We start from the raw sequence: 20,980 nt of genomic DNA, 5'->3' as shown, positions 1-20,980 counted from the left end.
TTCCTTACCAGTATGATCTAGAGGGACATCCTCTATGAGCGAGTGGGTAGCTCAGACCCCAGCCATTAATCTCATTAGTGGGTTTACACCAGAGATGAATTTGGCCTACTGAATGTGCTGCCCCAATACATTCATTGCTAGCTGTTAGTTTCATAACATTCTTCATTGTGAAGATGACAACAAGGGGCGTGAAGATGACTAGTGGTGAGAAGACCTGGAGCTATATAACATATTTTGGAAAAGGGATGGAGGGGATAGTTTGCTACTAAGTGGGCTTGGTTTCTCAGCTGCCTCAGATTAACAAATATGGATCTAAATCTAAAACCAGAATCTAGAAATGTTGCTTAAGCCTCGTCACTGCTAGGAAATAGTGTGTTTTGACCTCAGGGTAACTAACACACAAGCTCTCTCAGGTAAAAACACACCGAGGACCAGGCACTTTAGTTTTACCTTGAGGTAAAAGTCTAACCTTTTACAGACACCCCCATACTCCCCCAGGCTAGACCTCAGCTAGTTTACTTCATGGTAAAACTAAAGTGCCTGCTTTTCATTGTGTTTTTCCCTTGGCATAGCTCATGGGTATTAGTAATCCTGAGGGTTTAAAAAAAAACACTCCCTTTTTTTGGCTGTGAAGACAAGTCTCTAAAGCCTACATTACTAGAATCAGTAAGTCTAGTGGTCACTGCTGAAAGAGGAGAGTCAGGACTAGAGCTGTGCACGCACCACTGTCAGTGTATTTATCTCAACACCCCTGTGAGCTAGAGCATTATCACCATTTTATAGATGGGAAACTGAGGTAGAGACAGACTAAGACCCAGATCCTCGAAAGGTATTTAGGCTCTTAAATGGCATTGAAATCAGTGTTAGGAGCCAACATACCTTCTAAAAGTCTGAACCTAAATAACTTGCCCAAAAATCACAAAAGAAGTCTGTTGCAGGGCATGAAATTGAATGCAGATCTCCCGAGTTCCAAGCTCATGCCCTAAACCATTGGACCATCCTACTTCAAAGACCACCAAGTCCCACCATCTCCATCTGTGTTGTATAGAAATCTAACTTTCAAGTAACTTGCAGGTATTAGTACAGTGCCAGTTCCCTGTTAATAGGTCCCCCAGATTTTGGTTTGTGTGGCTCATGTGAAATGAAGCCAGATATGCTCACTATCCCTAGTCAGAACACCTGAGTTCTACTCCTGACTGTTTCATAGGGATTTGTTTAGTTTCTTTTATTCACTTGATTTAAAATAAATGTCTTTTTGAGTGGCAATATCAGTTTGCTCTTAGTATACGGAAACAGGAGGAATGTTGGGGATGACGATAGGACTATAAAATAATTCAGCACCAGAGATTAAGCAGCAAAGAGGATTCAATCACCAACAGAAGACATTACAGTTTCAAGCTAACGTCTGTATAATAATAAGGTACTGCAAGTTGGTTAGGGCTTGTCTGCACTGGGCATCTGTGTGCCAGTGGAGCTTCACCAAGAAGTGCAAGTCACTAGCAGAGATCATTCATATAAAAAATGACTTGCACGAGTCTGGCTTACCGCAGTTTCAAATGAAGGCAAGCTGTATCTTTTACACCTATGCACAGGGGCGGCTCTACAAAGTAGGCTGCCCCAAGCAGCGCGGAGCGCTGCGCCGCCCTTCCCCAGTCCCGCGGCGGGTCCCCTCTTCCCGCGGCTCCGGCATCCTGGGAGGCGGCGTTTGCTCGGTGGAGCTCCGCCGGCATGCCTGCGGCAGGTCCACCGGAGCCCGGACGAGCGGACCTGCCGCGGTCATGCCTGCGGGAGCTCAACCGGAGCCGCGGGAAGACGGGACCCGCCGCAGGCATGACTGCGGCAGGTCCGCTTGTCCCGGGCTCCGGTGGACCTGCCGCAGGCATGCCGGCGGGAGCTCCACCGGAGCCAAATGACGCCCTCCCCAGGATGCCGCCCCAAGCGGGTGCTTGGCCCGCTGGTGCCTAGAGCCGCCCCTGCCTATGCAGTGCATCTGCACTAAAAGGTTCATACCAGTGTAGTTACATCAATATAACTGCATCAGTGCAAAATAAGTAAATCCCAGTGTAAACAAACCCTTACAGGAAGCCCTGGTATCTAGAATAAGCCTCTGAATACCTCACTGTAATGGAGAGACCAAAGTTTGCTAAAGCAGTTCTGCCCAGCTCTAAATGCAAGGAGTGTTATTTTTGTCACAACAGAAAGCTTCGGAAAGGTGTTTTAAATCACTTCCTAAATACACAGGGCTTAAAGAAAAGCATTTTTCTATATTTCCCCCCTTTTTAATCAGTGGCTCATTTCATGAAGTGCCCGATGGCAGCCTCCAAATATTATTAATATAAACATTCACTAGACAAATCTTCAACTTTAAAGGGATAATAAAGAAAGTTGTTTGGAGTCTCAGTAGACTGTTCAAACATGACAGGAATTTCTGCCCATACAGCAAGCCCTTTCATTTTTAGGGAAAAAAAATGTGTTTCATTTTTTAGTAATTTAAAAGCAAACAAGACTATGTAGCTCAAAAATGTAGGTAGGTAAGTCATGGGATACTTCCCAATCTCTCTTTTTCTGTTTGCTTTTTTAAGGAATTTTGCATACTAAAGAGTAAACAAACAAGTTGCAATTTCCACCAACGGTGCTGGTGACATCAGAAACCATAAGAGTGAAGCTCCAATGGTTGTGTGACATGTGATCACCAACACAGAAATTCATGTACAATTAAGGTGTTTCTTTATAACAACCATCACCTTGATCCTTATCAAAGATTGAATCTGGGTTTTCTAGAGCCACAGGCATGAACATCTGCAACTTCAGCTAAAAGGCTGAACTACTCCCCACTGAATTCAGTGGGTTTTGGATCAGTCCCACAGTTCTCAACTAGGATACTATAACAGACTCAGATCCTCTGTGAATAGGCACAGAAGACAACACATAACACACATTGAACATTAAGTTATATCTTGCTCTCCACCAGTGTCTTCCTGTCATATGTTTCTCCTGTCTAGGCATCTCCATTTTGCTACCACCTCACCACAACCTTATGATATAAAGTCCAGCTCCCTCTCTTCTCTTCCCTTTACATGCTGATGGTTCTCCTCTCCCTGCTCAAGTACCTTTTGGTTGCTTGGCTTCTATGGTCCTCAGGTCTCTGACCAAAACCTAGGTGGGGGAGTTCAGATCTGAATCAGAATTTTGTAGCTTAGACACACCTCAACTTTCTAATCCTCTGTCTCCAGTCTCCCCCCATGTCCTGGGGCTCACTCACCAGAGCACCCCCTCAGGTCATGGCAAAGCATTGCAGAGAGACTTCCTTCTTCATCAGTCTCTTATCAGCTGGTCTGATTCCACAGGAAGTCTTCTTCTGGGTAACGCAGTCCTCCAGCAAGGTCACGCTTAAAATTTAGTCCCTTTCCAGAGTAAGGAAAGTCCAACTAAATGTCAAACAAAACATCCACACGCACTGTGCTTCTGCCCCCATGGCTATTCTTCATATTACCTTCTGGGCTCAGCTCTTACCCCTGGTGCTACCTTTAAGTCCTTATGGCTCTGCTATAGAAACCTGACTCTCAGGCTACCTTACTGGGAGTCCCTCTCACTGCCTATGGTTTACTGCAGTTCCCTGGAAATGCTTTTCCTCCTGACTGGTTTCCCACTGCCTCCACACATGAACAATCTGGCTGCTTCTTCCAGGGACCTTTCTGTTTTTTACAGGCCCTATCCAGGGCTTCCCCCAGGAATCCAAGCTACTGCCTGCAGTTCCTATCATAGCTTCCCCCAACTGTGTTCTCTCCAGACTTTTTAATAAGATCATATGTTCACCATGTTAGCACCTGATACTATTAGTTCCACCCCCCTCAGGCTGAGATGTAGTTAATTACAGCACAGGTGGGGCTGGCCCCATTTCCCCCGGGTCTGGGGACACTGGTCATCTTGTGACACTCCAAATATTACCAGAGATTTATCAAGACTTTACCTACCACTCAGCCACATGTTAGTTTTGTTAAGAAAAGTGGTCCTCTATTTTCCTCTCAAAGTCTATATATCGCAGTCTTCTCCCTGATGAGAAGGGCTGAACAGTTTCATCAGATGCTATCAATTCTACCACTTCAGTTAGCCAGAAGATGCTGCTAGAGAGAACTACTCCTTCCCTCCTGGAGCTGAATGTGCTGATTCTGCTGGCCTTTCTACTGGCTGGAGAACAAGGCAAGGTAATGACCCAGACTTGGATCCCTGTGTTGTGTTATGTTGTGACCAGGCCAACCTAGCTTGGCTTTTATTGTGTATTTACAATTTTAAAAAAACCCTGCCACTAACTAACAACTCTAGTTTGTTGTTTTAATAGAATATACACCAGTATGTTGATGGACCCATTGCTGAAGTCCACGGTAGCCACTGGAAATGTAAAAAGACTGCTTTTCCCTTTGCGTTTGAGCTGAAGGTTCTAAATAAATTTTTCCTATAGATGGAAAGTTTGTTGGTTTTAAATATAAATAGTCCGCAGTAGTAACATTTCCAGTAATTTCCTGATTCTCTTCTTGCTTACACCAATTTTACATCAGTGCAACTCCACTTTCTTTAGTGAGCTACTCTTGATTTACATTGTGTGAGAGCAGAATCAAGCCCACTAGCACTGAGTAATCCTTCCACTAGTTGTCCTGTTGAAATCACACATGGTCAGTAGCAAAGATACTACTCAACATGAGTATGGGAGGCAGCATCTGGCTCTAAGTAAATAATTAGAGCTCATCAAATGTGCCATCTTGATGGCATTAGAGACCGAATATCTTGTCTACTGATCAGACGCAGTGCATGACAGTGAAAATTTACCCACACTGTCCTGCCAGTGTGGATCACACATCACAGACCTGAAGGAATCAACTCATGGTGTAAGAAAGAAGCTGGGCAATTCATACCGTTTTTGAATCAGACACATTTAGATCCTTAGCTACTGCTGCTATCTGGCTCTGAGGACCCCCTTCTATGTCAATTTTGATTACCCACTTTCAGAGGTCACTCACTTCTGCTAAGAGTAATTCCATTTCCATATCCATTCAAGTCTTCCGTCTCTCCATAAGATGGAAAATGTGATCTAAGACCAACTGGCCTCACATAGGTAAGTGAGCAACAAATAGATGGATTTTGGTCACTATATACCTGGACCAGATTTGTACCAGGTGCTCTAGAAGTGAAAGTTTCTATGTCCGGTTATCAGTTCTCAATGTCTAGAACTGATAGCACGTCTCTCTAAGAAGTTCAGTGCTCACCTTAAATAAAGGGAATAATTGTTTGCCCATATCAGGGACATAAGTTGAAAATAAGCTGTTCATAGTGGATCTGCTAGAACTTCTCAAAGCAGCTACAAACTCTAATGCAACTAAAAAAAAATTCCTTTATTTTCTTAACTGAGCAGCTTAGTTTGCATGCTGAGAAGTGCCAGTGTGCTGGCAGCTTTGGCAGACATTGAGCTATTCACTTGGGTTTGGATCAACTCTCTGTGTGTGATCTGGCCCAAAGATGAGAAAATTAAACCTGGACTTCCTCCTTCAGCAACAGTGGTTTTCTTAAAACCAGCCTCTATTCAATAGCATTTAGTGTAGCTCGTTTTTTAACTGTCACAGCTGGCATGTGGCTCAATGCATCAGGCAGCTTTCTCCACATTAGCTTCACCAGAAGGTGCAGGGGGTGGGAGAACTCTGTTGCTAGTGATGAATGCTAGAGCTGAGCAAATAATTCTTAGTGAATTATTTGACAAATCTGGCTTCTTTTTCCATGCACACGATGTCCATAAGCAGTCTGTGATTTTTCTGAAATTTATTGGTTATTTGAAACTATTCACTGAGGGCTAGATCCAGCCTTTGTTTCTAGCCCTAAGTATGGGGCAATGCAGCACTGCATCACCCTAGGAGGAGTCCTGGTGAGCGAGGAACTGCTCTCTCTTTATGAATGCAAGTCAGTTTTACCACTTCCTGTGCCAGGTCCACTCTGCTAATGAGCAAATGGGGGTGGGGGAGGGTATATAGAAAGAAGGCTGGTGGATCCAAAGCTCCAGCCCCTCCGCCTGCACTGGGATAGAGGGCAGTTTTCTCCCTGTGTCTGAGCAAGGAGGCAGGATGCAACACTGGGGCATGAGTAGGCAGTTGCGGGTGCTTCCTCTTTCTCCCCTTTGCTGCCACCAGCCACCCTCAGGCTCTAAACAGCATCTGCACATATATCTAGCTCTTGGGATTGGTCACATGTGACTCATTGCAAGTATTTGATACCAAGAATTCTGAATGGCCACTTCGCTAGCCAGAGTGTGGCTTTGGTGGAGCCAAGAGCCACAGAAACATCTTCTGGGGCCAGAGTCGGGAGGGTGAGTAGATGAAGCAGCGCTCCACATAGAATCAAAGCACCGGAAGGGCCCTCAAGAAGTCTTCTAGTCCAGTCCCCTGCACTCATGGCAGGACTATATTATCTAGACCATCCCTGACAGATGTTTGTCTAACCTGCTCTTTTAAAAATCTCCAATGATGGAGATGCCACAACCTCCCTAGGCAATTTGTTCCAGTGCTTAACCACCCTGAGAGAAAGTTTTTCCTAATGTACAGTCTAAACCACTCTTGCTGCAATTTTAGCCCAGTGCATTGTGTCCTGTCCTCAGAGGTTAAGGAGAACATTTTTTCTCCCTCTTCCTTGTAATGACTTTTTATGTACTTGAAAACTTATGTCCCCTCTCAGTCTTCTCTTCTCCTGACTAAACAAACAATATTTTCAATCTTCCCTCATATGTCTCGTTTCCTACACCTTTAATCTTTTTTGCACTTTTCTCCAGTTCGTCCACATCTTTCCTGAACGGTGGCACCCAGAACTGAACACAATACTCCAGTTGAGGCCTAATCAGCACAGAGTAGAGCCCTCTCCTTTTCTCTCTCTCACACCCCTTTATTCAAGCATGTGGGAGCTGCTTCTCTCTCTCCCCTACCGCCCGCCCTTCCTTCCTCTCTCATGCTCAGGGTGTGGGAATGGATCACATGCTGCATCAGGGGCCAGAACTTGGCAGGAGAGGGGGACTTGTCCTGCCCACTGCTGCTGCCACTGGGCAGTGAGTGTGGTGCTGGGGCCAGGTGTTTGGCTCCCATGTGGTGGTACTGCAGTGTGAGGGTGGTTGATGCAGCTTGCTGACTAGGCTGGGTGGCCATTGTGGGCTCCCAATTTCAGCCTCATCCTTTATCTACTTGCTGGATCCCTGGTGATGCCAGGGGTTTGGCTGATCACCAGTTTTGGGGTCTGGAAGGGACTTCTTCCATGGGGCAAAACTGGCTGGCTAACTCCGGTGAGAGATTTTTCACCTTACACCTGGAATCCAGTTCTGGTCTGGGGGTCAGGGGAGGGGTTAAATTACAATTGTTGCAGTTCAGCAGGTTCCAGTGCAGTTCATGGGTTAGAAGAAAAGTGTCCGAATAAGGTCCCTATACTGGGCTGCCTGGATATGACCATGTTGGGAAGGGGAAGGGGTGCTTCTATCCCAGGCAACTCCTGGCTCCTCTCCTCTCCTCTCAACCACCTTCAGCATGGAGGAGGGGGGTGGGTCAGGACTCTGGCTAGTCAGAGTCCCTTGGCAGGCTTGAGGGAGCAGAGAGGACATGGCTTTCATACCCTCCTCAAGTTTATGTCTCCCAGGGCCATTAGTGCCCACTGGGAAATGCACTGGAACAACCTTTCTGGTTTTAGTGAAGTTACCTACCCAGTTTGGGAAAAGTTTTAAATAAAGCTGTGGCCTCTGCATTTAAACCCTCTTGTCATGTCTGTCTCTCATTGTTTCCATGTGCACGTGAAGTGCACTTTGTTAGTTAGATTGGATTCATTAGTCACACAATATTGTTTTCTGTTCTGATTAGACGAGTAACTAAGAATTAAGTTTGAATGTCACATTTAGGAGTTTAAAGTTTTGCAAAATGTTCTTTATTATTTAGCTTAAAACTTATTTCCATGAACATTCCTGCCACTAATCTCATTCACAGGAATATTCTCAGAAAGTGGATGCAAGAGGGGCATAGAGACAGGTGGAGTGAACTTCATGTTTTCTTTGAGTATTTCATGGAAAATATTTTGATGTATTCGCTCAGCTCTATTCACTCATTGTCAGCTCACCGAATGATTTTTTACTCTGCAGATTAGTCTACTCGGCAGCTGATTGGCAATCAAAACACTAAAATGCTATGAACATGTAAAGTGCAATCTAAATGCAGTTAAGTATAACATGTTATTGTTAAGTATTATGGTAATCAAAACAGACATTTATGAAAAGGATCCATGTGCTTTTAAAAAATTCAAGCTCCTGAGACAAGGACAGTTGTTTCTTATAGATCTGGCTTCCATTTCTAGGTTAAGGGAAAAAATACAAAAGAAAGAGACCTGGGAAATATAGAGATTTTGGTTTTCCTGTAAAAACTGAGGTTGTAATACAGAGACATTGAGAGGGAAGAGAGTGTTGTGCTTAAAGCACTGATTAGGACTTAAGATCTGGGTTTGATTCCTATCTCCACCATGTTCTTCCAGTGTGACCTTTGTCAAGTCACTTAGGCCTGGCACTGCTGAGTGAAGCATGACAATTTGAGATTTCAATATTTTTCTCATTCCACATTGGTATGAAAGAGGCCTTTCAAACATTGTAACAGAAATCTCACGAAAGGGAGTACGCAAATAAACCAACCTGAGAATAGCCAATAACTAGCGGTTTGGGCACTCAATGAGGATATGAAAGATCCAGGTTTGAATCCCTGCACTGCTTGATGTGGAGAAGGGATATGAACCTAGGTCTCGTACAGTCTAGTAGTTAGGAGTCATGCAAGATATCAGCTATTCTATGGTCTGTTGTTTATCATGAAAAGCTTTGAAAGGTCTTTTATATCACTGCAGAATGAGAAAAAAATTTAAACTTCAAAAGTTTTCATGGGATGGTAAAAACATTTCCAACCCAGCTGTAGGCCTAAGAGTGTAAGTCCCTTTTGAAAATGGGATTTAGGCCTTGCTTTATTAAGGAGACCAACTCCTAATTACCTTTAAAAATCTGGGCCCTGTGTTGGAGCAACCTGAAGTGTTATTAAATCACTGATCATATTTGTTATGGGTTGTTAGTTTAATTTACTAGCATTTTAGTTCATTCAGGAACTATAGACATGATATTTTCTGTGTATCAACCCCAGGAAAAATGCAGAGAGCAAAACCAACCATTGTACATCACCTTTGTGGACCTAACCAAAGCATTTGACACAGTCAGCAGAGCAGGTCTATTTACAGATTTACAATACTAGAAAAGATAGGGTTGGTGGGCATCCTATTCAATTGTACATGTTCATTCCATGACAACATAAGAGCAACTGTCCAGTTTGACGGGTCCACTCGGACAGCTTTGAGAAGAAAAGCGGAGTAAAGCAAGGATGTGTTCTTGCCCCTACTCTCTTTGGAATCTTCTTCTCTGTAGTCTTGAACGGCACGTTTAAGGACATGAAAGATGGAGTGTATCCAGGGTTGGTGGACAGGAAACTCTTCAACCTGTCACGACTTAAGTCAAAGACTAAAGTCAAAAAAGGTACACTATCCCTTTACCATAAAAAGAAAGTGAAATGGAATCTGGTCCAGTGTTGGGAAGTTGAGATTAAAAGGAGAATATGTTTCATCCTAGAAGTACTGAATATGTAGATACAGACAATAGAAATAGTGACTTCAACAAAAACAAACAAAACCCACTACACTCCCAGATTCAGCAACATCTCCAAAACCAGCAGAGGATGTGTGCCCCTACAGCCATTTTCTATTCTAACTAATACAACAATATATGGCTCCCATCTTGCTAGCATTAGACTTAGAGAAACCTGTTTCTCTTTATGCATGTGAGCAGCCACACAATGAAACTACTTGTGTGCATAATGAGAAGCATGTGCCTAAATGGTTGCAGGAGCGGGGTCTGCAACTCCACAATAATCCTGTGTTGTGTATTACACATACTTGCGTTAGCCTTTAGATGGTTACTGGGTTGTTTTCTCTAGGGGATAAAGTGTACCAGTTGTGTTTGTTTGGTTATCCTCACTCCCTCCTTTCCCTGCTCCAGGGCAGGAAAGTGCTAGCAGCTTTGGCTCGCCGGTTGGCAGGAAATTTAAAACGGCAGTGAGCCGCTGTTTGGCCCAACCCCAAAACATTTTTTTCATTGATAAAAGAGCCTATTTAAGGTGGGAGTCCACTTGTCAAACTTAGAGTCCACTGAAACCTATCAGTAGTTGTGAACCCATTAACATTTATTGACATACTCTCCACAATGAAGATGCTGCTGAGTTTGGTTGTTCTGCTCTCTGTTTTTCTGTTGATTAGTTCAGCTCCTCAAACCTGCTACTCAAGGATTCTGTCTTTGAGCAAAGAAATCATGGCATCATTTAAGAATTTACAGAACCCTGAACCTGTGGTGAGTGGATCTAAAACACTACTTAGATTGTTGCTTTTGAAACAAATCTCCCTAGGAAAAAAAATTGCAACGTCTCTATTCTTTACTACAGGACCCCTGTGTGGAGATGCTGCCCAAGCTCTACTTGGACATACATGTAAGTTTACACTATTCTTTCTTTACAACCATGAATTAAAAGCAGCTAATGAAAAAAGTATGGGACCTACTCTGAGTATGGATTGTAGCTATTTTCTGAAATTTTAACTAGACTAGAGAGAAACAGTGAAAATCAGCACTGTAGGATCTCATTTAAAAAAAGATGTTTTTCCTGAAGTTTTTCTTGTTTATAATTGTGGAAATGATTAAATCACCATTTTTAAGTGAGTAACATTTGTATATTTATTGTAATGGAATATTACCAGCAAGTACTGTATGCATGGGAATGCATGAGAATAGTGAAAAGGTCAAAAGCAGAATCAAGACCCTTTTGTCTTCTTTCCACATGTGGCATATCTAGCTCATTCAAATTGCTATTTCAATGAATGCAAGTGGGGGAGTGCATTGCTGAGTTTCTCTTTTTTAATCAGCTACCACTTCTTGAGCTCTCTGAAAGTTTTCCATAGGAGACAAAAGAATGGCAGCGATAATAATAAATGCATGTCCCTCCACCACAAAGGATGTGTGTGACGTTCTTTTGTGCAAGCACCTTAAGTTCCAGTGCTAAGCAGTAGAATATGCTGTGTTATGCTTTCTTCACAAACAACTGGGAAAACCCCTTAAATTTTGTTGGAGGCAGCATAATCTAATGAAGTCAGTAAAGGGCTGAGAGCCAAGAACTCCTGGGTTCTACTCCCAGCTTTCCCACTGACTCACTGCATGGCAAAGTGCAAGTAAATTTAACTTCAGTGCCTCAGTTTCTCTGTTTTCAAAATGGGGACAGTAATAATTTATTCGCCTGCTTTACAGGAACATGGTGAAATTAGTTTACATTGTCAAAATACTGCACAAATGTTAAGTGCCATGAACAAAGTTCCACCTGACTCTTACACCTCTGTCCAGTGGGAGTGAGGCAAATGATGACAGAGAGGTCTTGGTTACTATATATTGTAACAAACTGAGGTGCTCCTATCGAAGGAATAGACCAAAGTCTCCTGCATATAATTCCACTAACTCCAGAGGGTTTTGCTGGCATTATCCTCTACTAGAGAACATAAAAAGAAGCCAGTGATGGTATTGAACTATGAGAGCCAAGACCGGGGGCGGGGTGTCTATGCAGTTACCAAAGAGAGAGCAGACAACCCTGTTATGAAATATTGATTGTTTACATAATAAATGGTTTATTTAAAAACACATGTACATAGAGCTGGGAGTTGTGAATTCCCATGAAAGGGAATGGGTAGTGTATCCAAGCAGTTTTACAAATAACCCTTTCTATGCCTTGCAGAATTATTGTGTGTTGGCAAAACTCCGTAACTTTGTGGCATACCCTGCATGCCAAAGAGTGCCGCAAGTGATTGCTCTGAAGGAAAAGATCCGGAGCCTGTACACCATTATGATCTCCTTCTGCAGGAGGGTATGTCAATGATCATACATTGCTACTTATACATCTGCTTCTAGCCAGATCCAATTGCCATTGACTTCAGTGGAGGTGGATCAGGCCTAAACTTGATATTTTCCACTGCCTTCTGCCTCCCTACTGCCCATTTATAACACTAATAATTACTCTTATTTCCCCAGGACTTAGTGTTCCTTACTGACGATTGTGATGCTTTGGAAATCCCTATCCTGTCTCCGACTGATCCCTCTGTCATTCAGAGCTAAGAGAGTCAGACCACAGGATGTACCTGGGATGGTTTAAAGGAAGCCAAGAGCCACCCAAAAAATGCAATCAACTACAACATTTACAACCTTGTTCTTTTTCAAGCACACCAGCCCTATTATCTCAGACCTACCCATGTTTCTCAGCCTTGGCAGGAAATGATCTGCATGCCTTACATACCTATCAAGCTGCTAGCGAAACTATGGTTAGAAAGCATTTTAGTCATTTGATGTTTTCAGTTGAGAGCAAGTTAGAAAGTATGTTTTGTTTGATCAGAAATTAAATGCTGGGTTTGTTACTCTTTCATGAATAACTACATTCATACCAAAAAAAAAAAAAATCGTATTCTGACCTAGTGGTTCCTCTCTCAGTCGAGGTAGGCTTGCACCTGTCTATTTTTTCTAAAGCAATTGGTAAAAGTGTTAGTCTGTAGTCACAGACATCTCTGTACTTGTCCAGTTTATGTACATGGATGTTGATCCCTTTTAGTGTCAACCTTGTGTGTATAGAAAGAAACCCTTTAGTCAGTGGAAATCTCAGTGAAAAACTCAATTAAAAAACACACCCTTCTACCCAGAGAAGTCAGCATCACATCAGATCCATTTCACGTACACACTGAAAGATATCATCCCTCTAGCTTCTTTTTCCACAATCACCCTATAACTTGATTTTTTTCCAGCATGAGCGGTCTTCAGCTTTGTTTCCATGGCAATGCAAATGTTTCTGTGCTTAGAAATGTCATCAAATGTGTTTTTAAACATTTTAAGAAACACCCATTTTTAAATGCTAACTTTATTAGTACTACTAGATGAATATTCATTTTTAATTCAGTTTGTTACAAAAATTTAGCTTGGGGAGAGCAGTCCAGGAAGCTTATTCAGAACTTTGAGTGATAATTGAGTCATAGAAATAAAATACATATATTGGATATAATAAAGAGCAAGACTGGAAACTCCATGAAAGCATCCCATCTAGTACGAGGACTTTGTGGCCCTGAAATGTGTACAGGGAGTGAACCCCTCCCCCCTTCAACCTTGCAGATTCTTGGGACCCACTTAGAAGAAACTCTGAGACCCATGGAAGTGGCAACTATACACATAGATGGCTCCTTCCTCTACTCTGTGCTGCTGGTTCCTCCTTCACAAGCCTTGATGCTGGTGGTTGGGGCGTTGTTCTCAGGTGTTACCAACTCTCATGATTTTAATTGCCAGTCTCAATGTCTGGTGTTTTCTGGCAGCCCCAGCTCCTGGAGTCATGTGATTGTGAGAATCTCAACTTTCATTTAAAAAGACGTAGAAGTTCCTAGCCCCCTCTTGGCTGCAGTGAAAAGCTTGGAACCATGAACCCCAAAGGCTCAAAAGTTATCAGGCAACTAAAAAGAACCCCTAAATTATCTTTTTTTAAAAAATGTCAAGGTTTAAGGGACAGGAAAGAGCTGACATATTTTTGGGGTTACCCAATACCACAGAAACTATAGTCTTCTCAGCTGTGGCATGCAGCACTTGGTTCTGATCAGGGAAGAGGGGCCATTAGAATTCTTCAGCTGCCTCTCACAGATTTACATATCATCAATAGCAGCTGCTCCACAAAGTTGGATCACATTATGGCTGTTCATGAACAGGGGCACAGTCGTGCATGGAGTTCTTGGGGAGATGGGTTGCATCTACTGGATTAGCTTCTGAGGAGGGAGAATGTTCTAGTGTTTAGAGAAAGGAACTGGAATCAGAACTCCTACATAATGTTCCAACACAGACCTTTGTGTGACTTTGGACAAGTCAATGTAACTTCTCTGTGCCTCATTTTACTCATCTCTAAAATTAGTATAATATTTTCCTACCTGACAGGAGTGCTCTGAGTTTAATTAAAAGGACATGATATTTTCAGAAAGGCAAAGTATTGACGTATAAATCTAAAATTACCATATAGATTAATGAAGATCTAAGCAGAAACAAAATATGCCTGCAGAAATCTAAATGAGCTTGAGAATTCCAATAAAAACACATTGCCATAAGCAAGAAAGACTAACTCCTTTGCTTGAAGAATAAGTTTGACCTTGACTCTATTCAGGTGTGTATTATTTACATCTCAACAGTCCCATGTGATCTGAATATGAGAGTTATTTGAAAGCCACCCCAAGAACCTCTGTTACCCCAGAATATCTTGTTAGACTGCATGGAATTAAGGGCCAGTAAAACACTAAGTCAGAGATGTAAAATGAGCAAAATGAGAGTGAGGAGGTCCCCTTCCACCTTCATATTCTGATCTCAGCCTCTTCCAATTTCTGTATGATCTGCAAATCTCTATATAGAAAGGCATCTATAATACCTCAAGGCCTTGTCTACACTAGAGAAATACAATGTACTAACCACTATTTAATTCCCCTGCCATGCCTGGAATACACCTTCCTCTCCCACCATGTCCACATGCATTCCTCAAATTTCTCCTAACAGTGCACAGGCATCCACCCAACCATTTGGTTTAACTTTGCTTCCAAACAAGGCTCACCACCATCATGTGATCTTCAACTGGTGCACTGCCTAGTGGTGCAAATAGTCCTTCTCCAACCATACTATCGTGCACTGATCACTGCTTAGGTTGTTTGCCTAGTGTGTTTTCTGCTCAAGCCACTTCCCTCCATGGAAAGTGCTATATAACCCTTAGAACTCATTTGTAAGCAATTTGCCAGCCTCAACTTTGATAGCATTGACCTAAGGTCAACTCCTTTAGCAGCAAGTGTGTTTCAGAAGAAAATGATTAGCATGCTGGCAGCAGGCCAGGCAGAGCACAAGTACTGATGTCTCTCTGGGGCAACCAAGAAATCGAGTCACAGCTGAACTCTGCTAGAAAAAACACTCATCTTTAATTAAGTGTCTGAGCACTTGGACATTTGGTTTAGCAAACAGTGCTGGGGAAATATTAAGGGCCTTACAATGCAACACAACAAGGCCCCTGATAATAATAGCCAATCCTGGGCAGAGGGGTAAACCTGCTCATTTTGGGAAGACCTGGACTTGACCTTCTATGCAGCCTGATGTGCTTCTAGTCACTATAGATGCTCCCTGTACTGCAAGCTGAGGGATGAGGAAAGGGCAGAGGAGAAGGTTTGCTCCATAGTCCAGGCACACCATTGATGAGGAGCTAGGTTCAACTCAGACTTTATCATGTCTCAAATGCCATCTTTAACGGAAAAAAAAAATACTGAAAGCAGAGCTAGTGCTTACATTTCACAGCAACATACAGTGGTACAGTTCACCCCAGTGAGGTTCATGGGTGGGTAAAGCACCATGTGAAAGATGCACAAGCATCTCTCTTCTTTGATCCTGAAGAGCACTCTCCACTGAGACCTGTGGAGGGGTAAGGAGCAGAGACTGGGCAGGAATTAGGGAGACACACTGGGCCATCCTTTTAGTTGCTGTGCACCTCATGTAGTCATTTTACCTGAGTGCAAAGCAAGTGTAAAATGCTACGAAGTTCGATTGGTAGCAATATATGTTCACTTTGCATCAGTGTACAATGACTGCAAAAGGTGCAGAGCCATGAAGTACCCGGTTGATTGTCTGCCCACTCGCTTTGTGGAAAAAGTAAAAGTAATAAATCCTGAGGCTAGGTCTTTCCCTGGATCCCCTCTGCATGCAGCAAACCCCCATGCAAGATCACTCCATAGGATAGCCATGGGCAAAGAAAGTAGTTCCATAGTGATAGGGCAGAAGAACACTGCCCACCTTTGGAGACACCTTGAGTTCTCCTGTCCCATGCCACCCCTCTCAGTCAATTTTCTCCACTGGGGAAAGCTTTGTTTTAATCGTGTTATTGTTGCTTCCTTAATTGGTCTCCCTCCTTACACTTAGTCCTAATTAAAGCTGGTCTGTGAACGTGGGGCTGGAGGCTGCAGCAAAATTGTTCAAAAACATTTAATTTTCATTTTTTGGCAACATTGTTTATTCTGAAAAATGCTCCAACCAGCTTAATTTCCAATTCTCTAGAAAACCCCACCCTATGGTTTGTTGTTCAAGAGGCTAATGTTTGCCTAACTCCCCATCCATTGGGCTCAATGCAGAGAGTTAGGCCAACGCTGGGTGCTTTTGAAAATCCCACCCACATCCTTAACAATAACTGGGTAGAAATGACGCTCTTATTTTTCATTTGAATCCAAGAAAATTGGAGGTAACAAACTGTGTTCGATTGGTCTGATGGGGATTTGCCGATACAGAACACAGACCAAGTTCACCTGTATGCAATTCCACTGAAATAGACAGCATTAGACTAGAGAGAAATTTGACCTGGTGTGTTTTAATCCCTTGTATTACTATTTCTTTTTATATGAATTTGTCCAAACTACATATAACCATGGTCTCCATTCCCCTGTGTGTATGACATCTCTGGGCAGTGCAAACACAAGGACATGAGTTAGCTTTTTCAAATGCTTTGCTAAAGCTCCGAGAGTATAGCTTTGAATGTTACTTTGCAAATATTTACCCACTATGGTTATCTACACATCCCTGTCCCTCTTTCTCCCCCCAAAAATGTTCTAGAGTGGTAGTAAGCTGCTCAATGCAGATCCAAACTCCAAAGAATGAGCACCACGTTTACTTGCAAAAAACTCCTGGATTTACCTACTTTCTCCCCTTAGACTCACAGTAAACAGCAACCCTAAATTACTGCCCTAAATTGCATTGCCAGCCGGCCAGAAAAATTCAAACGGTAAGGGAACTGCTGCTATCTTTCTAAGCCAAAGACAAAGTGTTGTCTCCCCACGCCCAGAATAAGATTGTGATCTCATGAAAACAAATTTTCTTAATCTTCTGTGCCTGTGTCCATGTTAAAAGCCTCAGTTCAGAAGAAAAGCACATCCTTGGGTGATGTCATATAGCAGTTAGAAAATAAGATCTGAAAATAAAGCCAATAAAAAAAATCTTTTCAACAAATTTTTGTCTAGACATCCTTTGTGCGTCTCAAAAGAGAATGTGCTTAGATTATTTTTACGATGATTTTGAGTCCTAACAAGCAGGAAAATTAAGAGAATCCCTCACTATATATTTTCTGAAGAATGGGAAGATGTTTTATTGGATCTCATAATTTAGACCAGATATTTGTTCTATCAAGGCATAGAGCATAAGTTTACATTACAAAAAAGTGTCCCTTTTGAAGAATCTGGACCCATTCCTATACTTTAGAGTGACGTTTGCTAACATATGCAGGGAATATTCTATACATAGGAGTAAGGTGTACCTTGACATGTGGAGCATGCTTACATCTCCATTTGGAGCTCGGGGTGTGATTCTTTGCTTGCGTAGGCACTCAAGCTAGCTGTCATTGAGCTAGTTCCATAAAAATAGTAGAGTAGCCAGGGTATCACGGGCAGCAGCAGCAAGGGGTGGCATTGGCTAGCCATGCCATGCACAAATCTGCCTGAACCCCAGTGGTATGTACATGAAGCAGCTAGCCTGTGCTGCTGCTCGCCACAGCCTGTGCTACCCCGCTGCACTATCAGTTTTAGCACCCTAACTCAAGGAGAGCTTGTATAGTGGCCAAACCAGACAGTCTCTACGCAAAAGAATAAATGGATATAAATCAGACGTCAAGAATTATAACATTCAAAAGCTAATCGGAGAACGCTTCGATCTCCCTGGTCACTCAGTTACAGACCTCAAAGTTGCAATACTCCAACAACAACAAAAACTTCAAAAACAGACTCCAACGAGAAACTGCAGAATTGGAATTAATTTGTAAACTGGACACCATTAAATTAGGCTTGAATAAAGACTGGGAGTGGATGGGGCATTACACAAAGTAAAACCTATTTCCCCATGCTAATTTTTTCCCTACTGTTACTCACACTTTCTTGTCAACTGTTCGAAATGGGCCATCCTGATTATCACTACAAAAGTTTTTTTTCCCTCCTGCTGATAATAGCCCACCTTAATTGATTACTGGTTATAGTTAATATGGACGCTCCCATTTTTTCACGTCCTCTGTGTGTGTGTATACATCTCTCTCTCTTCTTACTGCATTTTCCACTGCATGCATCCAATGAAGTCAGTTTTAGCCCATGCCCAAATAAATGTTTTAGTCTCTAAGGTGTCACAAGGACTCCTTGTTCTTTTTACAAGTTCAGTAGTTGCTCCCACTATTATGGGGCCTGATCCAAAATGCACTGAAGTCAATGTGAATTTTCCTTTGACTTTGGATCAGAGTCATACTGCAGAGGCTATATACTTCACCTATTCTATCAGGCTACTACGGGATTACCTTACACCATGGGAAACAAGCCCAACTGAGGGAGATGCTTTTTTCTGAAAGGCTTATTTTGTCTTGTTTACAGGGTAGAGACCAGGGAAAGGAGGAAGAGAGCTTTTTTTTATCCTGACCACAACTTATAGATTTAGGGCTCATTCATTCACTATCCCCACTGAACCACAGTGGCAGCTCCACCTGGCTTTACCACCGCCAGGGGAAGCTCTCTGCAACAGTTTCTTCCTCTGTGAAATTCAGATGAGTCATTTGCCTCATAAGGGTGAGAGTTAATTAGCTATTTTAAAGAGTATGCAAACGTGAAACACCAGCACAGTGTTACTTGGGGCACCTTTTTATTATCTTCTCATCCCATCTTTGTGTTCTGGGTTTGTACAAGGTGCTGTACAATCAGGTCCTTAACCATGTGGCTGCTGCAATACAAATAATAAAGGCTTGGTTACCTTGGGGGGGAGGGGCAAGGGGAGACAGCACCACACTAAGGGCACAATTCTTCCTGGACCTTCCAGGGATGCTGGGGACACATGCACACTGCTACAGCTCGTCAGGGCTGGACGATGCTCACCACATTGTGTTGGGCCTAATCTCTGGCCCTTTCTCTGGTACAGCCCTGTGACAAACTGGTTCTATACAGTTATTAAGGCATAAAGAGCTGAAGAACAAGTCAAGGCTACTTTTTTTAGAAGGAACTTTTCTGCTTCCTCTTGCAGTGGGCGGGGGTTGAAATATGATGTTAAAATGGAACAGACTATGGCACATATTCGAGATAAGCAATGCCACCATGTTTTCTAGGCATAGTGGCAGCAGGCCAAATCTTGAACCTTACCAGTCTATAGTAAAGTGAATTATATATACACAGAACCTTTTATCCTAAAGGAGCCCAAAGTGCTTTATGAATTACTGTAGCACCTACAAGGCCCATTTATAGATCAGGATTCCATTGTGCAAGGTGTTGTATAAACACAGAACAAAGACAATCCCTGTCCCAAGGAGCTTACAACACACAATACATACACCACCATTTCATTTAGCTGTATCCAAGTGGCATTCAACATCACATAGTGCAGCACTGTGGGAGAGGGGAGATTTTGGCTACAGACATGAAGACAAATCCTACCATTCATGGGATCTTTGAGAATCCTGTAGAGTGATAGGAATTCATTGCCAGCCCCTCCACTGGTGTAAATGCCTCTAGCTCCATTTACCTCAGCAGGAGCTGTTGGGTGCTCAGCAGCTTTGAAAACCAGGCTACTTATCAAGCAGCCTGACTTTAGGCACTTACGTTTTTTTTTAAATCTTGGCCTTGTGCAATGATGTACACAGGCAAGGATGCCTCGCTAACCCCAACAGTGATCAGCTGCAGCGTGTGTTGGATGCCATTACTCTTTATTGAGGATAACTAAAGGTTAGCATGGAGCATATCATCCACCTACTTTTTAAAAAATAATCCAGGCAAAAGTAAGAGTTTTCTTTTACTGAGAAAGAAGCTCTTGTGTGGCATCATATTTGTTACCTAATCTTCCTGATTAATTATGACTGTGTCAATTATTCCCTAGAGTTCTTCATGCCAGGCATCTTGAAATGGCACATCCTGCCCATTCTTCATCCAGGACAGGTGGTAGGAATTAAAAAGGGCAATGCAAGAACATTGTGTCATCGTGTTTACTCAGCTGAAGTCCTGCAGCAAATGCTTTTCTTTATGTAACACAAGGATGTGAACCAATAGTTGTCCTCCACCTTCTTTGATTTAAAAAAAAAAATCCATTTAAACCAAATGTCTGTCATCACTAAAAGATTCATGCCTAGGGTGAAGTTATGCAAATGGAATGATTCTAATCATTACTACCTTGAAAAGGAGAACCACAGAGATGTACTCAAGAAAATCCATTGATTAGCGTAATTATGTTATTAAGCTTTTTCAGCCATCTCTTTATACATCAATAAGAACTACTTTTCACATATATAGAATTTCATCAGTATGGTACAAAACTAGGCAAGTAGCGAGGCAGATAAAGAGGAGATCTCAAAGTGCATTACATACAATTAGTTGCACCTCGTAGTACTTCAGAGTTAAGTCACAACTGGTATAATTGTAAATGAGAGAACAAGCAGACTCAGGGAATGTAGTGAAGATACAAGATGGGGTGGATGGAGGGGCATGGGAGATACATACATAAGCAGCTTCACTCATGGCATTAGAGTTAGATTTTCATCTTGTCTCAATGCCTGATCATTTATTTTTATGTAACAAGCCAGTTTTTTGTTGCAGAGAGGTTATAGGATCAGAAGATCTCTCTTAAAAGTATTACAGAATAGGAACACTTGAGCCATTGAATTATGCAAGAGTCTGCCACAGTAACAGATAAACAAATGTTGGCTTCAGTCTCAGTGGTTGATGGTTGTTTACATCACAGCCTAATCTGCAGTGCGTGGAGATCTATTCTCATTGGGATCTCTTTTGGATGTTCTGGTACTTTGGTTCTGCTGCCTTCTGT

At 42.5% G+C, this 20,980-nt stretch overlaps 2 protein-coding genes across 2 annotated transcripts in view; one reads left to right on the top strand and one right to left on the bottom strand.

Moving 5' to 3' along the window:
* Positions 1-20,980, bottom strand: part of STK32B (serine/threonine kinase 32B) — a 313,103-nt gene that overhangs the window by 287,454 nt on the left and 4,669 nt on the right. The window lies entirely within an intron of this gene.
* On the top strand, positions 10,202-17,129 carry CYTL1 (cytokine like 1). The gene is made up of 4 exons (XM_039540823.1): positions 10,202-10,435; positions 10,527-10,571; positions 11,859-11,987; positions 12,152-17,129. The coding sequence occupies exons 1-4, from the start codon at positions 10,292-10,294 to the stop codon at positions 12,233-12,235; spliced, it is 402 nt and encodes a 133-aa protein (XP_039396757.1). The 5' UTR covers positions 10,202-10,291; the 3' UTR covers positions 12,236-17,129.

The sequence above is a fragment of the Mauremys reevesii genome, linkage group 5, assembly GCF_016161935.1.
Source record: "Mauremys reevesii isolate NIE-2019 linkage group 5, ASM1616193v1, whole genome shotgun sequence".
NCBI classification, from domain to species: Eukaryota; Metazoa; Chordata; order Testudines; family Geoemydidae; genus Mauremys; species Mauremys reevesii.
Note: the sequence above shows the minus strand (reverse complement) of the source record. Positions and strands in the feature narration are given on the sequence as shown.

Excerpts from the sequence above, each read along its gene's own strand:
- CYTL1 (XM_039540823.1), top strand. The coding sequence starts at position 10,292 with ATGAAGATGCTGCTGAGTTTGGTTGTTCTGCTCTCTGTTTTTCTGTTG. Across the intron at positions 10,436-10,526 it reads TACAGAACCCTGAACCTGTG|GACCCCTGTGTGGAGATGCT; the intron begins GTGAGTGGATCT and ends TCTTTACTACAG. Across the intron at positions 11,988-12,151 it reads TGATCTCCTTCTGCAGGAGG|GACTTAGTGTTCCTTACTGA; the intron begins GTATGTCAATGA and ends TTATTTCCCCAG.